Source organism: Phodopus roborovskii, unplaced genomic scaffold, assembly GCF_943737965.1.
Source record: "Phodopus roborovskii unplaced genomic scaffold, PHOROB, whole genome shotgun sequence".
Taxonomy (NCBI): Eukaryota; Metazoa; Chordata; class Mammalia; order Rodentia; family Cricetidae; genus Phodopus; species Phodopus roborovskii.
Window position 1 is genome coordinate 6,093,607 of NW_026126578.1, and position 15,727 is coordinate 6,109,333.

Sequence of the window (15,727 nt, forward strand, 5' to 3'; positions counted from 1 at the left end):
ATGAGTTCCAGACCCTATAGGGCTACACAAGACCCTAACCCTGAAAATAAATAAAGCAAGGAGCACAGATTCTGGGCTACAATGAGGCCCTGTGTTAGAATTGAAAGTAAATGAATGAACAAAACAAGGTGTGCAGATTCTGGAACCAGACTACCAGAGTTAGAACTCCAGCCCTTTCCCTGATTAGGAGAATAATAGTGATTCCTGTCTAAAGTCAGCATGTGAGGAATAAGTGGATTATAATTAAAGTTCTTAAAACAGGGTTTTTGTTTTATTTTTGAGACATGGCCTCACTGTATATCTGCAGCTGGCCTGGAATGTGACTGACTGGTCACTCACTATGCAGACCAGCCAGTCCAATTTACATGGCAAGACCCTGTCTTAAAAATAAATAGGTGCGATGGGCGGTGGTGGCACACACCTTTGATCCCAGCATTCAGGAGGCAGAACTCTGTGAGTTCAAGGCCAGCCTGGTCTACAGAGGGAGTTTCAGGATAGCCAAGACTTATACAGAGAAACCCTGTCTTGAAAAACCAAAAAAGGGGGAAAAAAGGTACCAGAGAAATAGCTCAGTGATTAAGAACACTTGTTGCTCTGCAGAGAATGTGGGTTTGTTTCCCAGCACCCAAGGAGTGGCTCACAACATCCTTAACTTCATTTCCAGGGGATTTAATGCCCTTTTCTTTCTGTGTGAGCATCAGGTATGCACATGGTCCACAGACACAGCAAATATACATACACAAAGTTTAAATATTTTAAAAGTAAAAAATGGCAATTGCTGTTCTGGCAGGAAAACTCTTGCCTATCATTCACAAGGCTATGACATTGAAAAGAAAACATGTTGAAGGAAATTGTCCCTGCTTTTCTGTATCACTTCATTTATTGCTAGACTAACTTGCCTCATAAGCCCTCATAGTATCCTCATTTGCAGGATACTATTTGTGTAACATCGAAGTTAGACAAATATAGTTAAATACATTAAGACTTTTTTAGGCTCTAAACATCTGAGAGCAGGGATGATGTCTGTCTTGTTTGCAAGTTTGCTTTGCAAACCCTGACACAGTACTGAAGTAAACAGTTAGAGAGCAGGTGGGTGAGGTCAGGTCATGGTCTTGAGACTCAGTTGAAGAGCTATGGCTTTTCTCCTTTAGCAACAGAGAAGCAGCCTTGGCCAATTGCAAGGAGTCTTTCTCATGTCACGTGTCTCATGGCTGTTACCTTTCCTCCTGCACATCCTGCTTGTTCTGTGCCTTTCTTCCTCCCAGAGTCCTCTCTGTCCCCAGAAATCCCACCTATACCTCCTGCCTTCCTATTGATCATTAAGCTCTTTATTATACCAATCACAGCAATACATCTTCACACAGTGTACAGATATCCCACAACAGTCTATACATCTTGGACAGATATTGGGCCGCTCTGTAGAGTTAAAATGTGCTCAGTATGTAGAATTAGACAGCATTAATGTGAAAACTAAAACCCTCTGGTTATAGATAGAACAGTTTTAGAAGGACTTCTAGTCTCTGGTTGCTAGTTCTTTTGGTGTTTGGGGTAAGCATTGTATCACTGAGTTAAATACCCAACCCCTGGGTTTTGTTTTGTTTTTCTTTTTAGGAAGTACTATAAGCACAGAAAAAGTTGGTCAAAATGGTTTCCAAAAGAAGACGGTTAGACTCTGAAGATAGAGAAACTGTGACAGAAGATACCTCCAGTAAGTATCTAACCTTTCATTGTTACATGTATATCACACATGTGTGAGACAGGAAAAGATGCAAAATTCATACTTTTCAGGTGCTAATGTCTGTCAAGGATTGGTGGAGAGAACACAGATTCTAGGAGATTAAGGATTGAGTTTCTGCCTCAAATGCCACTTAGAAGTTTTTGGACAACTGAGCTTTATACGCCACCTTCATAAAAATAACTATTAATAAGCTAGGTAGATGACTCAGTGATTAAGAGCACTTGATGGTCTTGCAGGGCATCCGGGTTTATTTCCCGGCACCCACATGGTGTTCCAAAACTGTCTTCAGTTCCAGAGGATACCATACATTCATGTGGTACATTTATGTTCAGGCAGATGTACACATAAAATCAAAATGAATTTTTATAAAAAGAGATCTTCATTCTTTAGAAAAGCATCTGGGCCAAGCATGGTGATCCACGCCTTTAATCCTAGCACTTGGGAGGCAGAAGTAGGAGGATTGCTGTGAGATTGAAATTGGCTTGTTCTATATAGCAAGCTCCAAAACTTGTCTCCTTTTACCCCTAAGAATGTTTTGCTATAATAATAATATATAAAGAAAAGTCGTAGCTAGGCAGTGGTAGCATGTGCCTTTAGTCCAGCCACTCTGAGTGCAGAGGCAGGAATATCTCTGTGAGTTGAAGGCCAACCTGGTGTACAGGTTAGTCCCAAGGACAGTTAGAACTGTTACACAGAGAAACCCTGTCTTGATAAACTCCAAAAAAAAGAAAAAAAGAAAAAAGAAAAGTCGAAAAGTCTTAGCAAAGCAAGCAAAACAGCAGCAAGAAATAGTGCATAGACTAGATGACAGTTCAGTTGACAAAGATCCTAAGAGCTGAAAAGGAGGCTGAGAGATGGCTCAGTTAGTGAAGAGCTTGGCAAGCATGAGATCTTGAGTGTTATCCCAGAACCCCTGTAGAAATGCTGGGTGTGATGGTTGCATTTGTTTTCCTAATGCAGAGGTGGTGAAGTCAGGCTTGCTACAGCTTGCTGGTCAGTCAGCGTAGTATACTCAGCCCCAGTGAAAAACTTTGTTTCAGAAATCAAGGTGCGGTAAAGGCACATGTACAGGCCTGGCAACCTGAGTTGAGGTAGGAAAGAACTTCCTCCAAAGTTGTCCTCTGACCTCACCCTCATCCAATAGCATGTGTGTCTACACATGTTTTAGAAACACACACATATCTAAATGAATACAAATTTTAAAATCAAGTTGGATACCTCCTGAGGAACACTTGATGTTGACCTCTGGTCTAGGGTCTAGATACACACACACACACACACACACACACACACAATGTACATACAAAGGTAGTTCTAAATTGCATTTTGAGTTGTTTGGGGGGCCTCTTGGGATTTATTTTTCAGATAGGGTCTCATATAACCCATGCTGGCCTCAAAACTCACTTCCTGAATGCTGGGATTATGGGTGTGCACCACCACACCTGACCTTTACTGTCTCCTAGCTTCCCAACTCAATGTCCTGTTGTGCAATATTCAGAATTATTCAAACTCAAGGATGAAATCCCCTTTCCTCCTTCAGCACTAGGGATTGTACCTAGGACCTCAAACACTGAGCTATTATCCTAGCCCTCTTTTTGGTTTATGTTTTTTGCCCACTAAGTTTCTCACTCTGACCTTGAACTCAATCTTGTAGCACAAACATACCTTGAACTTTCTGTTTTCTTGGCCTCCAGAGGAGCTAGGATTGCAATCTATCCCAGAGACAAAGGAAAGACTTGATTTAGAAAGAGAAATTCTAAGTTTCTAGAAGTCTCTTAGTAAAGGGATTGAAGAATATGGAAAATTGGTAGAACATTTGAGACTGAAGAAAAGTAATTTAGAAAATGGGTAAATAAGACAGGCACTGCGGCATGTGCTTTTAATCCCAGCACACAAGAAGTAGAGGCAGGCCTATCTCTGGAAGTTTCAGATTTGCCAAGGCTGTGTAGTGAAACCTTGTCTCAAAACAAAAGAAACCCTCTAGAAAATGGGTGAATATAAAGGTCATCCTTTGGAAATCCCATTTTCCAGGAGTGAAATAGCTTATGATGTATGATGAGGAGCTGGAGATAGGGCTCAGTTGTCAGAGTGCTTGCCTGGCATATCTGGGTTCAGTTCCCAGTACCAGAAAAAGGGAGAGAAAAGTTTATGAGGAGGAACTTTGGTTTGTGCACTTAGTGAGTAATAAGCAAATGGAGTTTCTCATTCTGATTTTTGACTACTTAAAGAGTCAGAATTACATCATAAAGAACATAAGTAGATTTAATTTTTGGGTTCAAGTCCCTGTTTTATTATTCATTATGTGGTGAGAGCCTTAGGATGAGCCCAACCTGAGCTTTGTACTGAAAGATGTGGTGAAAGGAGTCTGTCCTATCCTGTCTGGGTTTTGTGGACAGATCATCAGGTCTCAAATTTGGCATGAATGAAGATTGTTACAGAAGAATTTGTCAAAGCTTCAGACTCTAGGGAACCACTCTCGGGGTTTAGCAGTAGCTCTGGCGTGCAGTCCAGATTGTACATTACAGTAAGGCATTCAGTGACTGCAGTGGGTGCTTGAGCGACAGGCACTGCTTTAGATTTTAGGTCGAGAATGGTTCCATGGTTACTTTTGTTACAAGTGACACATTTTGTATTCTTTATTGACAACTCATTTGGTGAATGCTATTTTATTTGGTGGTGGTTTTGTTTGTTTGTGGGGAAGCCACTATTGCTGACCACCATTGAAGATAGTTCATTTCCCTGCAGAATCAGTGTGATTCTTCAGGAATACATCGGAATTTCCTTTCAGATCATGTAGTCCTGTATTTGTGTTTTAATCTTTGCATTCTTCTTATTTTTGTGGTCATATTCTTGAAGGTTTTATGTTTGTTTGTTTTTCAGAGATTATGAAACAACCCCTTTCCAAGCTGGCAAAGAAATCTCATGATTCTCATGAAGTTGAAGAAAATGGCAGTGTCTTTGTAAGGCTTCTTAAAACATCAGGACTCACTCTTAAAACTGGAGAGAACCAAAATCAGCTAGGTAATATTCAAAATACATTTTTGAATTCAGTGAAAGTGCTCAGGACTAGATCATGGATTTCTAGAATAGAAAGACTGATGGAGAATGGGAAGGAGGACATTGCTTTTTAGAGAATGTGCATATGGTCTTTGGAATTTTTTTTTTTTTTTTTTTTTTTTTTTTTTTTGATTTGGTTTGTTTTGGTTTTTGGGGGTTATTTTTTGGAGGCAGTGTTTCTCTGTGTAGTCCTGGCCATCCTGGGACCCAGGCTCAAACTCAGAGATTCGCCTGCCTCTGCCTCTTGTTTATGGTCTTTTTCCCCTGTGCATAAGCTCTTAATCTTCATGTTTTAAGGCCTGATAAAACAACTGTTAGAGAACTCTGATTTTTTGTTTTTTAGGAAAATCATTTGTATACTACTAGTAGTCCTTTGTGGTAGACAGACATGAGTGTGTGTGTGTGTGTGTGTGTGTGTGTGTGTGTGTGTGTGAAAATCATTTGTATACTACTAGTAGTCCTTTGTGGTAGACAGACATGAGTGTGTGTGTGTGTGTGTGTGTGTGTGTGTGTGTGTGTGTGTGTGTGTGTACAACCAGGAAGCAAAGAGATCTGTGTCAGAAGAAAATATGTTGAGCCTTCTAAGGTTGGAACCTTTCTAGGGCATAGATGCATTGTCCTGTATCATGGGTTATTTGTAGAACACTTGGAGTCTAATATTAGTCTACCAGGTTGAGTCTTTTACTCTAGATTTAGAAGTTGTGGATTTGTGGATGAAAATATTCTTTGTAGGGCTGAAGAGATAGCTCAGTGGTTTAAGAGTATATACTGGTGTTCCAGAGGACCAGAATTCTATACCCAGCAACCATATCAGGAGTCTGGATTGCTAGTTCCAGGTCAGAACCTATGAATATACTTTCACATAAAAACAGTTTTAAAGAAGGAAAGAAACCATTTTGGTGGCATTATCAGCTGTGAAGCCTGTTTTTAAGGAGGTAGGCTTTGGTGGATGTCACTCATCATGTTGAACAGCTGTCCTTCCTTCCAGGTGTGGATCAGATAGTCTTCCAAAGGAAGCTCTTTCAGGCCTTGAGGAAACATCCTTCTTATCCCAAAGTATGTATCCTCTCTGTGGTACTTTGCTTTTGCTAGAATACTCTGGAATTAGGTTGTAGAGACCCTGGCACACAGTTGAGTGGCTGATAACAAACATTCAACTTCAGAGCTTAGCTTATCTTGTCTTAGTTGTACAATCTCCTTGTTTAGGTAATAGAAGAATTTGTTAACGGTCTGGAGTCCTACATTGAAGACTGTGACTGTCTCAGGAACTGCCTGTTGTCTTGTGAGCGTCTGCAGGATGAGGAAGCAAGGTGTGGAGAAGAGGCTGTCTTCTAGAACTTCAGTCTAGCAATAACTGGACTGGGCATGGGAAATGCAATTTTTTTTTGTGTTATAATTTTAATTTTGGTTTATAACTCTTTTTAGTCAAAGTTGAAGTGTATCCTTAAAATTATTTAATTTGAGGCTAGATGGTAAAGATCTAGAATGTTTCTTTTGAAGCAGGGTCTCACTGTACAGACCTGCTTGTACTGGAATTCCCTATGTAGATCAGGCTAGCTCACAGAGGCTGACTTATAGAGGGCTGCCTCTTATTGAATGCAGGAACTAAAGGTCTCTACTTTCAGATCAAGCGTGACTTTGAGCATGATTTTGAAGGGCTGTGTATTTAACTAGTTTTATGTAGAAAAGGTAGTAAAACAATATAAACAAAATAGGAACCAAACACCTCTCTATTTTACAGCACAGGTACATTTTACTCCAAGAGCCTCATCAAACTACTTCTGGGGATTGACATTTTACAGGTGAGACTGTGCCACCTTTCCTGAGATCATGGTGGCAGTGATTTGGGGTGACTAGTAGAGTAGGGTTAGTTTTGGTTTGCAGCAGCTGGTCTGTAAGTCATGTCTGTCTCATGAATTGTTACTGGGCTGGTTGATTGACAGTCTTATTCATTTCCCCAGCATATGATTCTTGTTTATTTAAAGAATATTTTAAATTATGTGTATGAGAGTGCCAGAGCCTAGAGGTGTCAGATTCCCTGGAGCTGGAGTTATAGTTTCAACCACCAGATGTGAGTACTGGGAACCAAATCCAGGTCCTTTGAGAGATTAGCACACCCTCCTAACAGCTGAACCATCTTGTCAGCCCTGATTTCTTTTTCTTATAGCTACATTCTGTGTGCTCCAAAATTTGTGTGATGATTGCTGTATTTTCTCATCTGCACCATCACTTATGTAACTTGATTTTGCCCTTTATTTACTCCTTTTCTAACCCACTTTAAAACAAACAAACAAACAAACAAACAAACTGGTGTATGTTTGTCAGGAGTGAATGTGATATGTGCTCGTGAGTGCAGGTGGTGAAGGTACCTGTTTTGGAGCTCCTGGAACTGAAGTTATAGGCAGTTCTGAATTACAGGATGTGGGTTCTGGGAATCAAACTCAGGTTCTCTGGTAGAGCAATAAGCACTCTTAACCACTGAGCCTTGTCTCTAGCCGCCTCCTCTTTTTAATTTATTGAGTAGCCAGTACCTTGACATGTTATATTTCAAATTGAACAAAGCTGTATAAAGTCTGCATTTCATGGACTAACAGTTACAATATTTAATAGTATGTGATTATTTTAATTTTCCTTAACAATCACTCTTTGATATTTTGGAATGCAAATTATTGATGTCTTTATAGTCCTACATTTTATATTAGAAATGTAAATGGTATCTGCATGAACATTCTTAGGGGAGTGTACAAGTCTATCATGATGTTTCTTCAAGCATGCTGGTGGGAGAGACTTCTGACTAATTATACATCTTCTTCTAATCATGATTATTATAGATATTAAAGTAATCCATCTACTGATGAAATTTTGGATTTAACTATTTTCATAAAAACACGTTGGGAACAGGTATATCCACAGATCTCAACTATGAGATTACCTCATGGCTGACTTTGCTCTCTTTTCAAATTCAAGGTAGAATTTGTCCTCTTTGTATTTTGTCCAGTCCTCTCAGGCAGAATCTGATGCTTCATGGTTAGGTATAGTGCTGTCTTAATTAGAAGCAGCTATTGTTATAAACCTCTCAGGACACTATCTTCTGTCTTTCTTGCCATCTGTGTGGTATCTTCTCTGTTAAACCCAGCTTACTGAATTCTTCAGCATCATAGTAGCATTTGAGAGTACCAACTGGTGCTTGACGCAGTGCAGCACCAGCAGGCCTGCTTGCCATTTTGACCTGATGTATTTCTGTTGTATTTTTTAAGACCATCTCCTGACTATGCATATCTTCTCTTTTAGCCTGCCATTATCAAAATGTTATTTGAAAAAGTGCCACAGTTTCTTTTTGAAAAGTAAGTGGAATTATTCTGAAATATTGAGTGTACATTGATACTTTTAGGACTCACCTGAAATGTCTTGTGGTCATGTTTAACATGCCAGGTTTCATCTATTACTTCATAAATACTAAGATCATTGTTAAAGCAGCTGGGTGGTAGCACTCTTGAGGCAGAGACAGGTGGATCTCTATGAGTTTGAGGTCAGCCTGATCTACAGAGTGAGTTTTAGTACAGCCAAGTCTACACAGAGAAACCCTGTCCTGAATAACCAGGAAAAAAAAAAATCATCATTAAAATAAATAACACACATGCTTATATGAGTGATAATTCTTCTGGCAGTAGTAGCCATTCCCTAGGAAGGAGCCAGTTGGCAGAGTCTTTGCCTTTTTTTTTTTTTTTTTTTTTTTTTTTTTTTAAGTGTGAGTATACTGCTTATATTTTAAAATTACTATGTGGGGGCTGGAGAGATGCCTTAGTGGTTAAGAGCTCTGGTTGCTTTTGCAGCATACTGGAGTTGGATTTCCAGCTCTCACAGGACAATTTACAACCATTTCTAACTCCAGCTCTAGGGGATATGACTCCCTCTTCTAGCCTCCAAGAGCACACTGCATGCACATGGTGCCAAGACACCCATGCAGCTAAAATACTCATACTCATAAAATAATAAGTAAATATTTAAAAAAAAATAGTGTCTGGAAGGAAAATGACCAGCCTGACCAGCCTGATTAAAAAGGACCTAAACCTGAACATAAAATCTCAAGTACAGGAACATCAAAGATGTGAATGTTCAATTTCATTAGCAAAGACAGAATTTTTAATATAAACAATGGGGCTGGGTGTGGTTGCACACACCTTTAATCCCAGCACTAGGGAGGCACAGGTAGGTGGATGTATGAGTGCAAGTCCAGGCTGGTCTACAGAGAAAGTTCCAGGATAATCAGGGCTACACAGAGAAACCCTGTCTTGAAAAAACATGTAAATTAATTTAATAATAATAATAATAATAATAATAATAAAATGCCATGCAAGCTGGGTGTGCAGCTAAGTTGATAGACTCCTTGCCTAAGTTGAAGACCTGAGTTTGATTCCCATAACCAAAGGTATCTTAGTACTCTAGCAATGAAGGAGGAGGATCAGAAACTCAAGTCATCCTCAGTTACACAGTAATTTTGAATCCAGCCCAAGACACATAAGAGTCTGGAGAAAGAGAGAGAGAGAGACATAAAATATCAAGAACATTTTCACTACACCCAAAAGTATAATGAGCGATTACTGGCATCTGTTGTAAATGAGCATAAATCAATCATTGTGAAAAGCAGTTAAGTTGTATGACTCAAAACCTTAGATTTATGTCTGGTGGCTAGACATAGTGACCTGTGCTTATAATCCCAGCACTAGGAAGGAGAGGCATAAAGATGAAAGATTCAGGGTCATCCTCAGATACATAGTGAGTTCCACTCTTGTAACAAGTACTGTTTTTCCGCCTGCTGCCACCCGGTCTTGTCCTGCTGCCGCGCCAGCCCCAAATAATACACAGAGACTCTGTATTTGATACAATATTGTTGGCCCGGTTACTTGTTTCTTATCGGCTAGTTCTGCCTTTAATTATTAACCCATTTCTGCTGCTCTATGTATTTTCACATGGCCTTCTCTTACCGGGGAGGCAGCTGGCATCCAGCTCTCTCCAGACTCTCCATATTGACTCATCCTTACTACTTCCTATTTCCTCCTTGTCTCCTAGTCCCTCCTATCTTCCTTTCCTATTGGCCAACAGTGCTTTATTATTAACCTGTATGAGAAACATATATAGAATGACATCTCCCATCACACTCTAGTCTAGGCTATACTGTCTCACAGTATAAATATAAACAATCTTTAATCCCAGCTATTGGGAGATAGAGGCAAGTGGATCTCAGAATTCTCAAAGCTAGCCAGAGCTATGTAATGAAACCATGTTTCAAAAACAAAACAAAACACCATTTTCTTATTAAAAATTTATAAACTTTCAGCCACCTGGTGGTGGTGCACACCTATAATCCCAGCACTTGGGAGGCAGAGGCAGGCAGATCTATGTGAGCTCAAGGCCAGCCTGGTTTACAGAGTACCAGGACAGGCTCCAAAGCTACACAGAGAAAAACCCTATCTTGAAAAACAAAACAAAAAAATAAGTTTATAAAATTTCAGTTTATTTATTTTGTTATGTGGTTGAGATTGATTTTACATTCATAATTCTGTTTTTACCTAAGTACTGAGATTGCAGGTATTTGCCATTATGTCTGATAAATTCATCAACTTTCTTTTTCTTTTTCTCCAAAAGGGTTTCTCTATGTATCTCTGGCTGTCTCAGAACTTCTTTATAGACCAGGGTGACTGCCTGCCTATGCCTCCCAATTGCTAGGATTAAAGGGCATATGCCACTACTGCCCAACAATTTTACTGTCTTTTTAAAAAGTCACTTATACTTGGCATGATGGCATATGCTGTAATTTCAGTACTCAGGATGCAGAGGTGGACAGATCGCTTGAGTTTGAGGACAGTCTGGTCTACAGCAAGTTCTAGGCCAGCCAGGGTTGTATAATGACAGCCTATCTCAAACAAACAAAAAATTCACTTGTGTGGCAGGTAAGTGACACAGTCAATAATGTCCTTGCTGTGCAAACATGATGTTCTGAGTTTGACCCCCAGAACACATGTTAAGTAACTGAACTGTTGAAATCCTGTAATCTCAGCATCAGCAGGCAGAGACAGGAATATCTGGGGGGCTTGCTGGCCATCTAGTTTAGCTGAATTGGTGAGCTCCAGGCTCCATGAGAGACTCTTGCTCACAAAATATGATGCAGTGATTTAAGAAGACTGATGTTGACATCTGGCCTCCATGGGTGCGCACGTACACACACACACACACACACACACACACACACACACACACACACACAGTCACATTATTTTTAAGAGATAAATATTATCCCTTCTCCCTAGCCACTATTTTAGTCCATTTTTTAACAAAGCATTATGACCAAGACAACTTATATAAGAGTTTGTTTGTGGCTTACAGTTTCAGAGATAGTCATGAATTCATACCATCATGGTGGGGAACATGGCATCTGCTAAGGTTTTGGAAGGCAGAGGCAGGTGGATCTCTGTTGAGTTTGAGGCCAGCCTGGTCTACAAAGCAGAGAGCTTACCTCCTTAACTGAAATTTGCAGACAGAGGAGAGCTAACTGGGAATGGCATGGACTTTTGAAACCTCAAATCCCACCCTAGTGACAACTCCTCCAACCTAATGCTACCCAGTCAGCTCTACCAACTAAGGACCAAGCATTCAAATATATGAGCCCATTAGGGCCATTATCATCCAAACCATCACAGCTGCTATTAACAGTATTTCTTTCTAGTCATCTTTTTCATCAAATATAACCATGTCTGGATTATTCATCTTTTTCCTTATGTTTGGTTATTTATCTGTGTGTATGTCTGTGTACCACATGCATGCCTGGTGCCTGTGGAGGCCAGAAGAGGGTGACATATTCCCTGGGACTGGAATTACAGATGGTTGTGAGCCCTCATTGCTGAGAATTGAACCTGGGTCATTTGGAAGACAGTACTTAACTACCAAACTGTCTTTCCAGCTCCTCTTTTGTTTTGAATAATCACATTTGTGTCTAGTACTGTTCCCCATAAGTATTAACTGTATAGTTCATTCACTGGCTGAAGTATTCTGTATAGGATAGTTTTCTGTTGCATAATCAGGAGTTGGTGATGCAGCGTAGTAGTAGAGTGAATCCCTAGACCCAAACATAGAATCAGCATTTGTGAATCCCTAGACCCAAACATAGGGAAAAAAAAAAAAAAAAAAAAAAAAAAAAAAAAAAAAATGGGGAGAGGGACAGAGGGACGGGAGAGACAAACTACTCAATCCCTTTTCTTTCTGACATTTCAGCCAGAGCAGTGATGGAATCAACATGTCCCGACTCATTATCAATCAACTAAAGTGGCTGGATAGCATTGTGGATAGCAAGGTAGGTTTGGAGACTTTATCAATTTAAAAAGCTTTTTTTATAGCTGGGCATAGTATCGTGTGCCTGTAATCCCTGCACTTGGGAGGCAGAGGCAGGCTGATTTCTGTGAGTTCGAGGCGAGCCTGGTCTACATAGTGAGTTCCAGGATGGCCAGGGCTACATAATGATACCCTGCCCCCCCCCCCAAAAAAAAAAAAAAACACAGTAAGTTTTTGTATGATTAACCAAACCTTTTTGATTTTTAGGATTCTTTTTTCCTTTGTAAATGAAAATTTCATTTTCCTACCAAAATACATTATCTTTATTCAGCTTTCCTAATTTAAGAATCTTGAGTATTTGACTCCGTAAAAATTTATTTCTAAAGAAGCTTAGGCTACATGAAGTGGTGTGTGCCTGTAACCCCAGCACTTCGGGATGAGGTAGGAAGATAGAAAGTCTGAAGCCAGAAGAGGGGCCATATGGAGACGCTTGTCTGATTTATAAAGGACTGTGAGAATTAGTGGGTAAAAGGCTTGTTGTGCAATCCAAAGAACTGATTTGTTCTCTAGAACCCACATAAAAGTCCCACAAAACTTTTCTCTGGCATGGACATGCCCTCTATACACAGCATATATGCATTAATAAGTACTTTTGTTTGTTTGTTTTTCTAGATAGGGTTTCTCGGTGTAGCTTTGTAGACCAGGCTGGCCTCAAACTCAACAGAGATCCACCTGCCTCTGCCTCCCAAGTTCTGGGATTAAAGGTGTGTGCCACCAATGCCCTAAGACAGAAACTTCCTCAGTTATAAAGATTAAGTATAGTTTATTATATGTTAAATACTCAGTAAGGGGCTAGAGCAGAGGTTCTCAACCTGTGGGTCATGACTCCTTTGAGAGTCATATAGCTCTTTCACAGGTGTTGCCTAAGACTATCAGAAATAGATGTCTACAATGATTCAAAACAATAACAAAATTAGTTATGAAGTAGAAACAAAAAATAATTTTATGGTTAGAAGTCACCACAAATGAAGAACTGGGGTGAAGCATTAGGAAGTTTAAGAACCACTGGGCTACAGAGATGGCTCAAAGGTTAAGAGCACTTGTTGCTCCTGTAGAAGAGCAAGGTACAATTTCCAGCACTTACATGGTGGTTCACAGCTGTCTGTTAACTTCAGTTCCAAGAGATCTAGCAAGCACATTCATGGTATGTGTGTGTGTATGTGCATATATGTATATATGTGTGTGGGGGATAATGCAAAACATACCCACTAAGTGTAAAATATTTTTTTAAACTTGGGAAGAGATCTGGGCATGGTGATATACACTTTTAATTCCAGCACTCTGGAGACCATCCTAGTCTACAGAGCTGTGTTCCAGAAAGCTAGGACAGCCTGGGGGTACACAGAGAAACCCTGTCTCAAAAAACAAAACAAAACAAAACAAAACAAAAAAAAAAAAGTGGAGGGGAGGTATTTATTTGTGTTTCAAAATCTAAAGATTACTTTCCTCCTTTTGTGTGTGTGTGTGTGTGTGAGCAATGCACATAATTCTACCTCTTGAGTACTAGGATTAAAAGCGTGCACCACTACTGCCTGGTTCAAAAAGTACTTTTTATTTCTGAAAAGTGGTGAGATCCCAAGCCATCTTATTTCACTACAAATGCTTTAATTTGATTATATAGTGAAGAAAACTTTAGGTAGTTTTTGCAAGCATTTGATTTATGTAAATTCCTTGGTCTTACTTTTTTTCAGATGCCTTATTTGTTTGGGAATTTTTGGATTTTTGTTGTTGTTGTTGTTTGTTTTTACAGGGTCTCACTATCTAACTCTGGCTGGCCTGTAACCAGCCGTGTAGACCAGACTAGCCTAGAATTTTGATCTTTCTGCATCTGCCTCTCCAAGTCCTCATATTGTCAGTGTGTACTACCAAGCCTACCATCTTTTCAGAGGTTCTTAAAATCATTCTTGTTTTTGACAGACACTCCAAACTAAATCTTTATTTAGAACAACAGGGATTTTAGAGTCTCATCTGGGCTGGAATTTGGAGTCTGTACTCAACTTGAATGTATCGTACCTACTATGTTATGTGAATTTAGAGGACAGGCATTTGCCTCGTGTGTGTGTGTGTGTGTGTGTGTGTGTGTGTGTGTGTGTGTGTGTGTGTGTCTGTCTGTCTGTCTGTGTGTCTGTCTGTGTGTCTGTCTGTGTGTCTGTGTGTGTGTACCAGAGAACAACCTTGGATGTTATTCCTTAGGCAACATCTACTTTTTTTTAAAGCAGTCTTTCAGAAGCTGAGATTTGCCAAGTAGCTTTATATAGGCTGGGTTGCCAATGTACCCCAGGGGTCTACCTGCCTCTGCTTCCCCAGACCTGGGATTACAAGTGCATGCTACTGTGCCTGGCTTCTTTTACATGGGTTCTGGGGATTGAACTCAGGTCCTCATTCTTGTTTTTTTGTTTTATTTTTTTTAAAGTGCTTTATTATTGAGTATACTCTTTCCCCAGCTCCCATTTGCCTCTTAATTTAAATTCTAAGCTTGAGTCGTGTTGTATATATGGTCATGTTGTGCACATAATTTCTGGTCTGAATTTCATGAACAAGTAGTGCTTATTTTGAGTAACATACTACTGTTCTAATAATGTTCTCCCTGTAGGACCTCACAACCCAGATGATGCAGTTGATCAGTGTTGCTCCGGTGAACTTACAGCATGACTTCATCACTAGCCTTCCTGAGATCCTAGGGGACTCCCAGCATGCTAATGTGGGGAGAGAACTCAGGTGGGTAAGCACTCTGGATTCTCTACCAGGGAAACTTGTTCGTTTCAGTATAAAAAGAGCTAAGGTTAGGGCTGGCTAGGTAACTCAGTGGCCAAGAGTGTTTGCCTGTACTCTCTGATGACATAAGTTTGATCCTGGAACCCACATAGTAGAAGAGAACTGACTTGCACAAGGTTTCCTCTGACTTCATATATGCACCATGGTACACATTGGTGTTTGTGTACACACATACATATGCATTTGGGACTTAAAGGCTGGGATACAGGTATTTAAGTTCATCCTCAGTCGTGTAGGAAGTTCTAAGCCAGCCTGGGGTACGTGAGACTCAAAATCATACACAAAAAGTAATTGGGTATTTGTCTGGGTAACTCATTTGTCTGACTTGTAAAAAATGTGTTAATTTCCTAGCACTGCATAAACCAGGTGTGGTGACAGAAGGTAGAGTCAGGAGGATCAGAAAGTCAAGGTCATCCTTGGCTACCAGGATACATGATGTAAAAATTATAAATTATGGTGAATGTACCTTAAAAGACTAGGGAAGGTATGGCGTTTGACTTGGTTTTCTAGTAGTTGCATATGTTTGTGTAGTCCAAAAGTAGTCCTCACCCCCTTTTTAAGATGGGATCTCATATAGTCCAGGCTGGCTTCAGATTCACTTTGTAGCTAAGTATGACCTTGAACTTGTGATCCTCGTGCTTTTCCCTCAAGTCTTAGATCTGGGATTACAGCTATGTGCCACTATGTTTGCCTTCCACATACTTTATTTCTTTGTTGTTTATTTTGAGTATGTGACTAGGAATGGTACACACACTTACCTCTGTGTATGAA

The 15,727-nt window shown here is 39.9% G+C and overlaps 1 protein-coding gene across 2 annotated transcripts in view; it reads left to right on the forward strand.

Moving 5' to 3' along the window:
- The first annotated feature begins 1,623 nt into the window (after positions 1 to 1,623).
- Positions 1,624 to 15,727, forward strand: part of Fancd2 (FA complementation group D2) — a 63,248-nt gene continuing 49,144 nt past the window's right edge. Inside the window, exons 1-8 of one of the 2 annotated variants that reach the window (XM_051203687.1) lie at positions 1,624 to 1,708; positions 4,619 to 4,759; positions 5,784 to 5,851; positions 6,002 to 6,105; positions 6,537 to 6,597; positions 8,087 to 8,139; positions 12,065 to 12,143; positions 14,775 to 14,899. In XM_051203687.1, the coding sequence (XP_051059644.1) occupies positions 1,645 to 1,708; positions 4,619 to 4,759; positions 5,784 to 5,851; positions 6,002 to 6,105; positions 6,537 to 6,597; positions 8,087 to 8,139; positions 12,065 to 12,143; positions 14,775 to 14,899 (695 nt within the window). In that variant the 5' untranslated portion in view covers positions 1,624 to 1,644. Of the gene's footprint in view, positions 1,709 to 4,618; positions 4,760 to 5,783; positions 5,852 to 6,001; positions 6,106 to 6,534; positions 6,598 to 8,086; positions 8,140 to 12,064; positions 12,144 to 14,774; positions 14,900 to 15,727 lie in introns of those variants that run through there. The other variant, XM_051203686.1, reaches the window with a different exon arrangement.